Source organism: Charadrius vociferus, unplaced genomic scaffold (assembly GCF_000708025.1).
Source record: "Charadrius vociferus isolate BGI_N301 unplaced genomic scaffold, ASM70802v2 scaffold871, whole genome shotgun sequence".
Classification (NCBI taxonomy): domain Eukaryota; kingdom Metazoa; phylum Chordata; class Aves; order Charadriiformes; family Charadriidae; genus Charadrius; species Charadrius vociferus.
In genome coordinates, this window is record NW_009646866.1 from 306,390 (window position 1) to 321,059 (window position 14,670).

General features: G+C 50.7%; 2 protein-coding genes across 2 annotated transcripts in view; both read left to right on the top strand.

The window, feature by feature from the left end:
- The window catches only part of AGBL3 (ATP/GTP binding protein-like 3), a 30,749-nt gene extending 19,356 nt beyond the window's left edge, over positions 1-11,393 (top strand). The window contains exon 9 of the mRNA XM_009894408.1: positions 11,235-11,393. Coding sequence (XP_009892710.1) covers positions 11,235-11,393 — 159 coding nt within the window. The remainder of the gene's footprint in view (positions 1-11,234) is intronic.
- Positions 11,394-12,138: 745 nt separating this feature from the next.
- On the top strand, positions 12,139-12,714 carry TMEM140 (transmembrane protein 140). Its single transcript, XM_009894388.1, has one exon. It carries the CDS (start codon positions 12,139-12,141, stop codon positions 12,712-12,714), a length of 576 nt encoding a protein of 191 aa, XP_009892690.1.
- Positions 12,715-14,670: the final 1,956 nt, after the last annotated feature.

Here is a 14,670-nt window from a genome sequence, read left to right on the forward strand (position 1 = left end):
TGAGGGATTGGAGCATCTCCCTTATGAAGAAAGGCTGAGAGAGCTGGGACTCTTTAGCCTGGAGAAAAGAAGGCTGAGGGGAGACCTTATTACTACTTACAAATATCTAAAGGGTGGGTTGAAGGAGGATGGAGCCACACTCTTCTCAGTGGTTCCCAGTGACAGGAGGAGGGGCAATGGGTGCAAGTTGGAACATAGGAAGTTCTTTTCCAACGCACGAAAAAACTTCTTTACAGTTAGGGTGACAGAGCAGTGGCACAGGCTGCCCAGGGAGGTTGTGGAGTCCCCTTCGCTGGAGATTTTCAAAACCCGCCTGGATGCAGTCCTGAGTAATGTGCTCTAGGCAATCCTGCTTTAGCAGGGGGGTTGGACTAGATGATCTCTAGAGGTCCCTTCCAACTCTGAAAATTCTGTGATTCTGTGATTCTGTTTTAGTAATGACTTTGTGCTTGGTTCTGAATTCCTGTCTTGTTTTTCTCAGACATGCACAGTTATTCTGCCTTATGACTACTTTGGTTTTGTCTTGGAGAACTTAACCAGAAAAAAATAAAGTAGCATGGTAGCTAGAAAACTAATAGATGAATATTTGGGTTGGGAAAGGGTTTGTAGGAAGGATATGCCTGTGATAGGAGAGGCCTGGATTCATTAATGGAGGGGATCCTGTGTTCTTAATGTATTTTTTAAACCTACATATATATAATTGGAAAGTTTTCCTGTGTTTTGCCTTCCCTACTTTTATTTTGGTCAGGTGGGTTAAATATTGTTAATGAAATTCTATATCAACAGTATAAAGAACCTTGAAGGAGCTTCAAAATGTTGTAAATATTATTTATGTCCAAGGGACATGCCTCCCCACAGACTGTCAGACCTGGTTCATCTCAACCCTTGATCATGGACCTTACCCAGTACTTTCCTGCCTCACCATACCCTGCAGGTGAGGTGTCTGCAGTGCAACACTAAAGCCGGTTCCACCTAACCCAGTCCATGGCCGGTTGGTAAGATGCTTCTGCCGGGTCAGGTTATGCTGAGAAGAGAGGCCAGGGGCTGCAGCAGTGATTTTGCCACTTGAGGAGATGTATTCTTCTCCTGCCATCAGTGCCGGGTCCATGGGTTCACAGGAACCGATGCACTGGAGATCCATGTCTTGAGACAAAAGATACATGAGCCACCTGCAGTATGGAGGGAGGGATGAAGTTAAAAGTGACTCACCCTCTGCCAGCCTCTAAGTCCAGGCACAAGTCATTACAGCTATAACTGGCTTCTGTGGGACAGGCAGTCCAGTTAAGTACAGTTTAAGTACAGTGCTGTTAAGTACATTTAAGTGTTATGACTGATGAGGGCTTGCCTGTGAAAGAGGAGAAAAATAAAGAATGAATTTTTAAATGTTTTTGCAATCCTGGATGACTTTAAAGCACTTCCTTCCCCAGCTGCAGCTGTTCGTTCCTAGCTATTGTGTACCGTACCCAAGGGTAAAACTGTAACAGATCACGTTCTTCTAGGCTTTCCTGGAATTGATGTTGCTTAGAGAAAGGAAAAACAAACACAAAGCAAAACAAATCCTGGCTCTAAGTATTTTGTTACTGTGGTTTTTAGATCAAGACCGGAGTACTATCCCACAGCCTGTAAAACACTTTATATCCCCTTTTTCTCCTTCCTACTGCTTTTTCAGAGGTGTCGTATCGTTAGGGTGTGTAGTGAAGGCAGGTGCTATCTATACATGTACCTGGAGGAAACAATTTCTAGCCCAAAGGTTGCTGTCACTCAGGTACTTTCATCTCACCTGCGCTGGACCCCTGTTCAGCTGCTGCCTGAATGCAGTGGCACCACCGTTCTGGAGGCTGCCCCACTACGTACAGCTCCCTGGGTGCTGGCAGTGCTCATGCCCCAGGACACCTTGTTCTTACACAGCCAGCCACCCTGCAGTAAGCACTAGCAGCTCAGCAGCTCATGAACACATACCGCCTGTCAAGATCAGTCAGGTGGCACCAGCTCTTCTCTCCCACTCCCATCCATGTTGCTTGACCAGTGGGGCTCGACAAAGCACTCACACTCTGGAGATGTCTGTTATGACTCTAGTCCAGTGCCATTTGAATGTCAAACACTTGCTTTTCTTGGAGCAGACACGGGGATCCAGAACATGTCCTTCAACAGAGCTGCATGCTTACCAAAACAAAATAATCTTGTTGCCTTTGGCACCTTCTCTTCCTGATTTACAGTTTTATGCATAGTGGAACAGTTTCAGTGGGAGCTACCTAGAGTGTCTTTATTCCAAAATAGCCTTTACTGGGCAATAGATGAGGAAGCGGAGGCAGGCACATGAGTTGGAATCTGCTCAACAGGAAGAAAGGTTTAATCCCCACAACTAGTCATCTGAGTAAATGCTTTGATGTCCAGCAACGTCTGCTTACAGTAACTGTATCCGCCTCAGTCAGTTATTGAGTCTGAACTGGCCAAGACAAAATTTGTGTGTTTCATTGTGCTGATTTTTTTTTTTTAAGAGATCTGATATGCACTTTCAATTATTTTTCTTTTTTCTACTTTTTACAGTAAAATTGCCAATTGTAGCCTCTGTCAAACAAGTGGGAGGGGATTTCAGGTAGGATACTATTATATTTTACAGGTTTCTAGCATTTTTCACAAAGCAGGAGTGAGAGAATGATCCCATCCTGATTTCTCTACAAATCCATTCTCCTCCTTTTTGACATGGACCTGTTGCAATGAGTCCAGAGGAGGCCCACAAAGATGATCAGAGGGCTGGAGCACCTCTCCTATGAAGACAGGCTGAGAGAGTTCGGGTTGTTCAGCCTGGAGAAGAGAAGGCTCTGGGGACACATAGCGGCCTTTCAGTATCTGAAGGGCACCTGCATGAAAGCTGGAGAGGGACTTTTTACAAGGGCATAAAGTGATAGGACAAGGGGTAATGGCTTCAATCTGGAAGAGGGTAGATTTAGATTAGATATTAGAAAGAATTTTTTCACTATGAGGGTAGTGAGGCACTGGAACAGGTTGCCCAGGGAAGTTGTGGGTGCCCCATCCCTGGAAGTGTTCAAGGCCAGGCTGGATGGGGCTTTGAGCAACCTGGTCTAGTGGGAGGTGTCCCTGCCCATGGCAGGAGGGTTGGAACCAGATGATCTTTAAGGTCCCTTCTAACCTAAACCATTCTATGATTCTGTGATTTTTATGCTCCTCTGACATTGTGCTTCTTTGTTTTTCATTCATAAACTAGACAGCTGTCCTTGGCCACTTCATCCCATGATTGAAACTGCAGTGGAAGGTGATATTAGAGAAACAGAGAATCCTCTTCCCTCCATCTCATCTGGAGCACCAGACCCCCTCCATCAGCACATAGCTGAAGCTCCTTTCCCAGCCTTGCTGTACTCACTGGCGCACAGGCACTGATCTGGTGCTTTTCTGGAGGAAGGGATGATTGCTGCTGCCTTGGCAAGGAGGGAGAAGATAGGGCATGCAGCTACTAAGAAAAAAGGCAGTGGTGTGAAAATAAAGGCCAAGCCATGCTAGGTGGCACAGACAGTCCAAAACAGACATTTACTAGTTTAAAACGGTTGGCTATCTTAAAATCACAATACTGTGATGGTGCTGGTGCTCGTTGCTAGTGCATTCCCTTCACTTCTAGTTTCTGGTGCTTTGGCGATAAGCAATGAGGATGTACACTCTTAAAGGTGTGCAAGGCCCCGTGGAAGTAACACTGGTGGTCAGTGTTGATTACTTTCGTAAGTGCCCACCTACTGTTTTGTGTCTTGCTGAGCACACGTGTCGCTGTTGTTGGGTAACAGAGCAAAGTGGAGCTAGCTAGCTAGTTAGATTGCAGCAGATATTGCCACAAACACGTTATGAAATAATACATATTAATTTGTTCACGCTAAATGATTTCGAGGACTCCTGCTTTGCACCTTACAGGTGAGACTTTGCTACACAAACTTGAAAATTTTAGGCTTTCCCCTGATAAAAGAGGAAAGAAATATCTTTGGTGTCTGTCCTTACTTCTGTGATGATAAGGTAACCCTCTGCTGCTGCTATGATGGCTATTTCTGGCTCAGAAGGGACAGTGGTATAGTGGCTACATGATATTGGCAATAGTATCGTTAAGACAGTATGATGGCATTGGGGTTCTTTGTAGTTCGAAATACAGTAAATTACTTCCTTGTTCTTTTTTTCCATATGATTATTAAGAAATGCTTCAGGCTAAAGTAGTAGGAATTTTACCTGTAAGGATTTCCTGTTCTGCGTGGTTATCTTTATGTACATCTAGTCATGAATTTCTGTGGAGATAAATTATTTTCTGACCTGACCTCTGTGTGTTTTAGCTCTGAGAGTCTCACCCATGATTTTAAAGGGAATCAAAAAAAGCTATCATCTGTGCCACAGGAGTCAGGAAAAAGTGTGTGCCATGACACGACCCCATCCACAAGAGAAAATTTCTGTTCATCCAGCTTTAATCTGGTCTCCAAGAAGATGAAGAAGCACAATGGCAAAAGTGTCTCCAAGTCTGCAGAGAAGACATTTCAATATTTAAAAGGTTTCTCAGTTATTGTTCTATTTGAAATACGCCAAAGAATAGGATTTAGTTCTGTTTGGTGGGTTTCTTGGTCTAGCTAAGTCAAGGTACTGAAAGACATAGGACAGATGGTAGCAGGACATCAGCAGTGCTGGAAAACTCCTACCGGTCCAGCAGCAGCTGATACACTGACAGATGTCAGAACTGGTATCATGGAGATTCCCAGCTGAGACACTTAGAGGTCCAGAAGCTCATTAACCTCTTTGTGAACAGCCCAGGGAAAAGAGCTTGGAAATCTCAACATACTAGCAAAAGATAATGCCTCTGACCCTGCACTATCCTTCTGCAGTTTCTGGTGGGAGAGGCTCTAGCCATCAGTTCGTTGCTTTTCATATCAGCGTGCCATAAAGAGATGTATGGTCTAATTCTGTGAAATGTTGCAATTAGCCTTTCCAGGGGGGGGGTCAATAGAATATTGTATCACTGGAGCAATAAAACCAGGTCCTGCGTTTATGGCTGAAGTTTCCACATTTTAGTACAAGATTTTCAATCGTGCTATGGCTCTCCTTTAGCAAAGGAAATGTTTCTGCCGTAATACCACAGGTTTTTTTGAAGGAAACCAAAGTCATGTACTTTTTTAGTAAGTAGTAACTCCATAGTGATTGATATGGATTTGTTTTTTCCTCCTTTTTGGCTCAGGTCATGATCATAGTGCAAAGAGCAATTCAAAAAAGGGAGAAAGGAAAATGAAGGAGAGGCTCCCCTCAAAAAGCGCAAGGCCCAAGAAAACCAGGACAGCAAGCCAAGATGTAAATTTTGGAAAGAGTAAATCCTTCCAGGCACAAGACAGACCACAGTTCTCTCTGCCATTACTGCCTTAAGCAAAGAACAGACAACATGCTGCAAAATATCGGGGTATATTTTGAAGCCCCAGTTCTTCAGCCAGTGAAGGCACATGAAAGTGTCATGTGTCTGATTTGCTTAAACAATTCCCAAGACTTTGGTTATGGATTATGACTCTACCAGCGAGGGAGTAGGTAACTGCAGAAATCAAAATTCTTCTTGCGCTTTTTTTTTTTCTGAAAAAAATCCTTCGCACACATTGGCTGATGTACACATGAAGTTTCTCTCACCACATGAAGAAGCATCCCAAATTCTAAACCAGTTCAGTAGGGAGGCTGTCCTGAATATAAAGTATCATTTGTCTTAAACAATATCTACTGGTTTTGCGAGGCAGACTCCACTTCCAGAAAGAGCTCTGTGAAGAGCTAAGGCCAGCAACCTCCTCGTGACAGCTACAGGAAGAAAAGCATAGACTTGGTTTCATTTCAGAGTTTTATTTACTTTTAGTTGTCAGCAGATTACAGATGAGAAAAAAATAGTCATTTTATGATTTCTTCTGAATAAAAGTGATTTCTAAACAATGTAGAAAAATGCAAAGTAAACTTCAACCTCTTTTCTCACCTGATTATGGACTCCCACAGGAATCCCTCAGGTCTGGTACAATGGGGCAGTACTAGCTATAGGTAAGAGGGTTTCTGAGTAACTAGAGGGAACACAGTTCTGCAGTGGAGATTCCCTCCGGAATGAGGACCAAGGTCATGACCAACTTCTGGGAAGCAAGTGTAGTAGTTTACTTCTAAAAGAGCAGGCTAAAATAAGCAAAACACTTTTTAAAGTCCCAGCTTATCTCGTGCTTTACAGGTGATTGCTAATGTTATTGTTGACAGTGTTGCTGTGTGTGCTTTAACTGCACCACAAGAAACCAAAAGCTGCAGAGCAGCATTCCACTGTGAAACCATGTGCATCTTCTTAATGCACACAAGAAATTACATTTCTATTTCAGGAAACAATTCCGGGAAAAAATGGTTGTACAGGAATCGAGTGGAAGATAGCTCCTGGGAAGTGCTCTCCTTTCCCACACACAGGCACTACGCTCCAACAGCTCAAAACACTCCATCCGACCTCTTCTACCTCCAGACACATCTGTGCAGAAGCCCTGCTGTCTTTCTCCTCTTCCTTCCCACTCTTTCTCCATGAGATATGTTGTTGATCATCCCCCTGCTTACCCCACCCCCATCACACCTATCTTCCCCAACTGCTCCATCATCAGATAGACTTTGAGTATCTGAAGCCAAAAGGGGCGATCAGGGAGCACCTGTAAAATGTCTCTAGGAAGGAGAACAGCAGGGCATATTGCATCCTGCCCAGCCTTCAGGCACAATCTTCCCTGCCCAAACGCCTGGAAGGAGAAGGCAGGGCAACTACTTCCCAGAGAGGCCACCAAAGATGTGGAAGGAGGCATCCAGAATAAGAGGGTCAGTGGTAACAAGGGCAGGTCTTGAGGCAGAGATACCTCTCCCTGCTGGCAGCCTTGGCATCCCAGGAGGCATTAGAAGCAGGAGAAACCAAGACCTTGCAGGGGAGGAGAGACAAGGCTCTTTGGGAAACATTGAGGAGCACTTCTGCCATAGGTACACAATCAGGCAACAAGCTCTGCCCAGGAAGGTGTCACACTCCAAAAATAACATTCCCAAATGGTGTATTTATTGCTCTGAGCAGTGCAGAGCTGGCCAGAGAGATGGAGGTGTGTGCAAAGGCTAAACCCAGGATGTGTGACCACCTGTCACACTCATGAAGGCTGAGGCGCAGGAGATGGGAAGGGGATCAGACACCCATCTAGGAGGATAGTGGCTCGAGGGAGAAGTGCTGTGGCATGATGAGCAGACCCACTGTGGCAGTCACCCTGATTGCCCCAGCAAACAGGACCCCAATGCGAAGTGGGGATGTTTGTGAAGGAGGTGCTTGTGACTCCTGCCTGTGGCGGCAAAACAGTAACCTCCCCTGTGGTGCTGAGGTCAGCTGAGGAGTTTGCTCATCACCAGACCCAAATCATACACCCTTTTCCTTCCTGAATGACAGAAAAGTGAGTGACGTGAGGTGAAACTGCATGACCACCCCTCTTGAGAGCACAAACATGCCTCCTGCCAATGCATGTTTCCTCACTGGAACATAGGTCTTGCCGCCGTGGCCTCTGCTCATACCTCAATTTCCCAGCCAGCAGCCTCAGTGTTAGATGATGGCCATATTCAGCCCCAAGGCCTCCTTCTGTGTTCCCACCATCCACCGCATTCACTCAGCAGCTCTGGCCTGCTAGGCTTTATTTGCTGCAAGCTCTCCAACCCTGCCCCTGCTTTATCCCACCATAACTCCTGCCCACGCCATATGTGATCTGAACCACTTCGATACAGATCCTTGTCCTTCGCAATGCTAAAGTTATTCCACGCACTCATGCCAGATAGGATGGGACCTCCCCACCACCACCTGCCTGATGGCTCTACCTATTAAGCTTCTAGGAAGGCTTCCTCCCATATTTCCTTTCACGTCCCTTGTGCTCTTGGATGTGAGTGCCAAGATTACAGGCTCACAAGCTGTGTACTACCTGGAAGTTTCCAGACCATACCTAAATGTGGAATTACTAGGTGGGACTCTGAATAGCTTCATGGCTGGGTGTCCCACATATATGACCTCCCAACACGCACCTCTCTAACATACCCACCACCAAGGCTGCTTATAGGACAGGACAAATGGTTCTGGATCTGGCCAGGAGGACTAAAGGAAGGAGAGTTTTGCCCCTTACATCACTCAAGGTTTTGCAGGTTTCCTGTCGCAGCAGGCGGCTTGCTGCTTCTCCTGCGCTGCGCCTACGTGGGCACTGTGTCCGCGGCCCGGGGGGGGAGCTGCAAAGCCGAGTGTGGGAAGCAGAAGGAGGGGAGCAGCGTTCAAAGTGCAAAGAAGGGCAAATGGTGAGTGAAGTCTGACGGTACTGGAGTTGGCACTGTGACCGTCAGTCACCTCTACAGAAACGTCCAAACAATACAAACTCATCTCAGCCCCCAAAGGCACCCAAGCCCCTCTAGTGGTGCAACTTTCCTGGGTGTGCTTAGCCCCGGTCAGTTGTTCAGGTCAGTTAGCACAGCCGGGAAAAGAAAGTGCAAACCTTCCCCCAGCTTGGATGGCTGTGGCTGGGCTCAGCTTGTTTTCTTGCTCATGTTTAGATGACGCGGTGTCGGGGAGGAGCACTGCATGAGGTTCCCATGGCCCTCAAAACCGAAAGAGAAAGCAGAGGCAGCTGCCTTGTGACACAACAGGGGCTGTGGTGTCAGACATCAGCCTGCTCAGGACCTGGCAGCAACTCAGGTCCCCAGGGCGGCACCTCCGACCTCTTCAGCGTGTTTCGGCTCCGCACCCAGCTGGATAGGCAGCCTGTAAGTATCCTCTGCTGGGTCCTCCACCTTTTTCATGCTGCTGGCATCAGGGGGGAGCTGCCAGGAGAAGAAGTGGTGCTGCAGGGTGCAAATGCCTGGGAGGGAGCAGGTCCTTCCCCAGCTGTGGGACACTTTCAGGGCAGTTCCTCCACAGTCCAGTCCCTCTGCCGCTGGCTGGTTTCTGTTCGACAGCAATAGTTAGATTGTCAGCAGCCTTTCTTCACCTGTGGTTTCTCCACAGCCGATCCTGCCCGAAGGGGAAAGAGGGATCCTGGGGGTGGAGTGGGTGGCTTGAAGGAAAGGCGCCAAGTCCAGAGCCGCTTTCCTTTCCCACCGCTCCTGCACAGCATTACTCCCCTCAGCAGCCAAGGAGGGGGGATGCAGGAAAGCCAAGTCTTCTGAAGGGCTCTTCAGCACAAGAGAAAATGCCCCTTCCCTCGCCGCTTTGCATTTAGCCTGTTTGCTGCGGCAGCATCCAGCAGCTCCACAGAGATGTTGGTCCCTGCACAGAGGTCACATCCTGCACCAGAGCTGTGTGCCTTGGCCTCCCTGTCCCGCTGGCTTTGCCCAGGCACCCAGCCAGCAGCTCGCCACGGGGAAGGCACAGCCCCAGCCTGGGAAGGTTGGGGTGCTCACCTGCCCATGAGCCAGCAGAGGGATGGGCCACGAAGTCCCGATGGCACAGAGGGTCCCTATGAGCTCCATCTCGCACACAGACACCCCAGGGAGCTCCCGAGCCGTGCACATGGAGCCCCTCTCCACTCGGGAGACTGAGAAACAGAGTTCTCCCATGGTGAAGCCCAGTGCTTCCAGCAACACCTGCCCAAAAACAGGGGGCTGAAGCCAGGCTGGGGCACCCTGTGCCATGCTCGGGTTCCTCTTTCTTGCACCTTTGAGGTAGAGCCACAGACTCCCCTCGTCCAAAGGCACCGGCGGAGGGGCTGCAGTTATCTGGGAAAAGCTCCAGCTGGACGCCGGGTGACAGCTCTTTCCTGTTTATCCCCTGTTCCTCAGCCAGGCTGCCTCCAAACCGGCCTCGGCGCCGTGCCGCAGAGCTCATGAATGTCGTGTCTCGGTCTGCAACCAGTGGCAGGGCACCAGTGTTCCCAGCTCTTGTTGCCAAACCGTACATCACCTTCGGACCAGCCACGCACTCTCTGCCCCAGCTCCCCCAGGGCACCCGCACCAGGCATGATCTATCCCTGTCACAGTCGTACCTGATTTACCTGCTGGGCTGGGCTGGGGACACAAATCTGCCCGCAATTTGGCAGAGTGAACGGAGGGGCATTGCTGGGAAAAGAAACATGAGCTTTATAGACATGAGCTCTAAAGCAAAGGAAAGGGCAGAGATACCATGGGATTCCCCCAGGGCACTCATACACGCAGAGGTCACATAACAGCACAGGGTTTCTGCGGTGACTCTCCTCCTTCCACCCCTGCTATTTATTTCCACAAACCTGCTAGGAGTTTAATTCTCTGTCCCCTCTCTAGTAAACATGTGCGACTAGGACAATTTTTAATTGCTTTTGTATTTTGGGGGGGGGGAGGGCAGATAAAAGGTAACAGGAGATGATTGAACAAAAAGCCCGTGTTTCTACAAGCCTGCCTTCCTTAGGAAACTGGTCTAAAGAAATTGGACAGCATGGGTTGGTGGGTGGGCAGTGCCAAGAGCCAGCTGGGCTGTACCAGTCCTAGCTCTGAGCTCCACCAGAAGCCCCTGAGGAGCCGGTCAGCTAACCAAGAGCCCCCTTCAAGCGCAGCTTGTTCTCCCTCTTGAGGGCTGCGAGGGAGGATGGCAGGGAGAATGGTGGGCAGGCATGAGGGAGAGGAACAGCAGGGAAGGGGACAGGTCTGTGTCTGGATGCTGTGACCCCCTTCCATGCTGTGTGTGCGTGCTCCTCCTGGCTATGACTGTGTGGAGGAGGAGAAGTTTGAGACAGAGAAGCTTTATCCCTGTGCAAATTAAAGATAGGTCCCCCACTCCCAAGAATCCAGGGAGAGAGCGAGCGGGAGGGGTATGCTGACGGGTCTCTAGTCACCAGCACTGCCGACAGGCATCGGGTACAGATTACGCGGAGTCTCTCCTGGCACTCTAAAAACTCAGAGGCTGTACCAAATCCACAAGCAGCTGTGGGGTGATGGCCTGGGACATCCAGGACATCAGGATGATAGACCACTGGGCAACAGGCAGTGGAGGGGAGACAGCAGGACCAACACTGTGAACTTCTAGAGGGAAGGTGGTAAATGATTCATCGGAGATAATGCTTGGCGAAGGCAGGAAAGGGCTTATTCGCAGAGCCTGAAGCCGGAGGCTGAGCTTGAAGCCAAGTTCTGTGAGCTCCTTGCCCTGTGTTTGTGCCTCTGTGCAGACCCGGGTGGCCGGTGCTGCCACACCGCGTGGCTCTGCAGCTAGCGATACCCTTTCTTGATACCACTTCCCCGTTTTTCAGCGCGAAGCAGAAGCCTGCAAGGGAGCACTGAGGACAGTCCACATCTCTGGGAGAGGAGCAGGGAGTCGGCTTTGCCAGGCAGCCAGAGAGAGGAGCGAGGAAGATGGCAACCGCAGGTCTGTCACCGTAGCACCCATCTCCCTGGGCCTCAGAGGGTGAGGGGCTGCAGGTAGGTGTAGGGTCCCTCTTTGTGGTGGACAACTGCCTGTCCACGTGGGACATCAGTCCTCAGGCAAATGGAACGGAGGAATATCATGTCTACCAGCATCAGTGGGGAGCAGGACTGTGGGCGATCAGCCCAGCTGTGCCCAGAAATGTACAAGCACAAAAGGGCCGCAGGGGCATGTGCGTGCTGCAAACAAGTGGCATCAATGGAATACGGTGTCCCAGAGCTGGGGTGGGGAGGCAGGGGGAGCTCTGCACTTCAGACCCTGTCATGCCTGCATTTTACTCAGTTGTCCAAAGATCACAAGGGATGCCCTTGTCTGACCAGAACTGAAAGAAAAGCATTTTCCCAGAATAGCTCTTAACCCCTTCCTTACTGACAGCAGTGTTTTGCTCCCCTCCCATCACTGCAGTTTGCTGACAAATGCCTCTCTTGTCCAACGTGAGACCATGGTGCAGAGGGCATGTGTGGGGCTAGCGGAGACATACTGTCCTCCCAGTGCTGATCCACACGTGGGACATCATTAAGCCACTTTTGCTGTGACCAAAAATGCACCCAGTAACATGTGCACAGCACAGAGGTACGACTGAGACCCTCCTGCTCTACTTGCAAGGGGAGTTGGACACCTCAGTGACACAGGCTCAGAGCACATCTTGGGAAGGGTGCCATAACACACAATGACCAAGGGGTGCCCCCCCTTCATGTTTTGCAGCAGGTGTCCCCACAGCAAGCTTCACCATGGTATCAAGAGAGCACGTGGGCGCCAGGATGGGTCTGCTGCAACAGAGGTGCACCAAGAACCTGCTCTGTGCGCTCATCCTCCTCGAGGCTGCTGGGACCTTGGCCTTGATGCTCTATGCGCTGCTGTGGGAAGCCGGCAACCTGGTCGACCTCCCTGACAAACGTATTGGCTTTTACAACTTCTGCCTGTGGAATGAAACAGCCGGGGAGCTGCAGTGCCTGGACTTCAAGCATCTGCAGGCGATGGGCATCAGCCTACCAGGAATGGTGCTAGCCAGGGTTAGTGTGTATGCCTGCCTGGTCTTCATCACCTTCTACCCCATTGTTGTGACATATGTGAAGTGCACAGAGGAGAGAAAGGGCTGGAAGGCGATCCTCATCGCACTCAGCTTCAAGACAATAATGCTGTCTGGAGGCCTGGTTACATTTCTTCTCCAAACCTCACGGTGGATTTACCCCTCTGATTTCACCGTGGGCTTCTGGGCACTGCTTGGGACTCAGGCTCTGCTACTGCTCCAGATTCTGACCGTCGCTATGTACCTCAGCTGGGCCAAGCACACACACCCATATTAAAGCCCTTTTACTGAGAAGGCCCTGCCCATTAAGATTTCATGAAGAAGATGCAAGAGCTATCGATAACCTGAATTAAAACAGTAATCCTTCCATAGCTTTAGTCACTGGCAGGAATTTGGTCCAAAGGCCCATGTCCAGCCATGGTCTGGCATACGGCTGTGTGCGGTGCTCCTGCAGCGAGCAGGCAGCAGACACCAACACCCACAGCACAAACGTGGAAGCTTCCCAGGAACAGCAGCATGTAACACACCTCTCAACCTGGGGCACAGCATCAAAGCGACAGCATTTCTGTCCCTGACCCAGAGGACAGCAAAGGGGACAGGTCAGAACCAGCACAGAGCCCCCGGAGGGGCAGCCTAAGAACTTGCTGACCACTGAGCACAGCCCTAGTGAGGAGGGTTTCCACAAGGAAGCAGAAGATTTTGGTGTAGAGCCCCAGGTCTTTCCCAGCTGATAGTAAGGGCCTGGGGCCAGCACTCCAGCAGCCTTTGAGACTTCAGGAGCACTGGTGCTGTGCGAGGGCAGCGCACCGCAAACCCAGCTCAGACCAACACATGCCCCGCACGAGGGTGCGCTTGGGGAGCAGCCAGGGCCGGCAAAGGCCGGGATACGGTGCCCCAGCTGGGCCACCATAGCCGGAGCACTGGATGGGGTCTCTCCGCCCTGGCGGAGCACAGCGCCACTCCCTGCCACATCTTAACCTTGCACAAAGAAGAACCTTCTTTCCCCCACATCCTCTTTGGGGACATGAGGCCATTTTCTCTTCTGCTGCAGTCTTGGTGGGGATGTGGCTGGTGGTGCTTATTTGACTGACTCTGTTTCAGTAAAGACTCTTGCACCTGCTTTGGTCTCCTGGGGTTTGTTCATCCCACTTTCGGAGTGGGAAGAGGACGCTCAGCCATCCTCATCCCTTCCTAGACCCCCATGCACACTGCCATGGTGTCAGCCCCCTCAGGATGGTCCCTGCCCCTGCCAGTCTGCTACCACCCATGTCTTCCTCAGCTATGGGAGGCGTGCCTGAGCCTGGAGGCAAATTCAGCATCAGATCCAATTGGGACAGCCTGCCAGGCCCCACTGCAGCTATCACAGAGGGACAGAAAGGACAAGGAAGCCCCAAGGCTGAACCATGACTATCCGACTCTGCAGAGCCAGCTAAGGCCTTGCAGAGCCAGCAACTCCCTACTCCCCTCCAGTCCCAGCACTGACCCACCAAAGGGACACTTATAGAAAGCCGAATGTCCTCTTTAATCTGTCCATGCTCTGAGATGCCAAAAAGACACGAACGTAACCTAATCTGGAGCCAAATCCCACTGAACCCAGCACACACTGGGAGAAGCGAGTGCCCTCCTCCTTTTCCCCCATGGCCTTCACGGGCCTCCTACCAGCTCCACAGGCCACCAACAAGGCAGATCCACAGCACTGAGGATGGTGGGAGGAGGGCCTGGAGAGGGGACACCCTCCCCACTGTCCCCTTTGCTCCTGGGGAGCCGCAGAGGAGGAAACGTTAGCTGAAAAAGATCTCCCTGACGTATTTCAGAACATCATCCTCAGAGTCCTCCCAGCCTGTCCTCTCTGCGTCGGCACCAGCACCAGCATCAGGAGGGGATGGGAGCGCTGGACTGCGGTCGCTGCCTCCCCCCGTGCTGGCTGTGCTTCCAGGCGCCTCGTTTGGTGTCGGCTGGAGCTCTTCTTCTTCACTCCCGGACCGGGCCTTCTCTTCACCTTCCTCACGCTGTAGATTCTGTCCCAAGGGAAAACAACCGGACCCGGCTGTGCGTCACTTCACCCCGGCAGCACCCCAAGGGGGAGGGGAGGCAGCAGCGCGCCATTCCCGCGGGACACCCCCTCAAACCGGGCCCCAGCTCCGCGCTGGAGGCTGGTTTTGTCCCGCAGCGCCCGGCGGGCAAAGGCAGCTGCGCCGACCCCGGCAGCTTCCGGGAAGGAGAGGAGGGGACC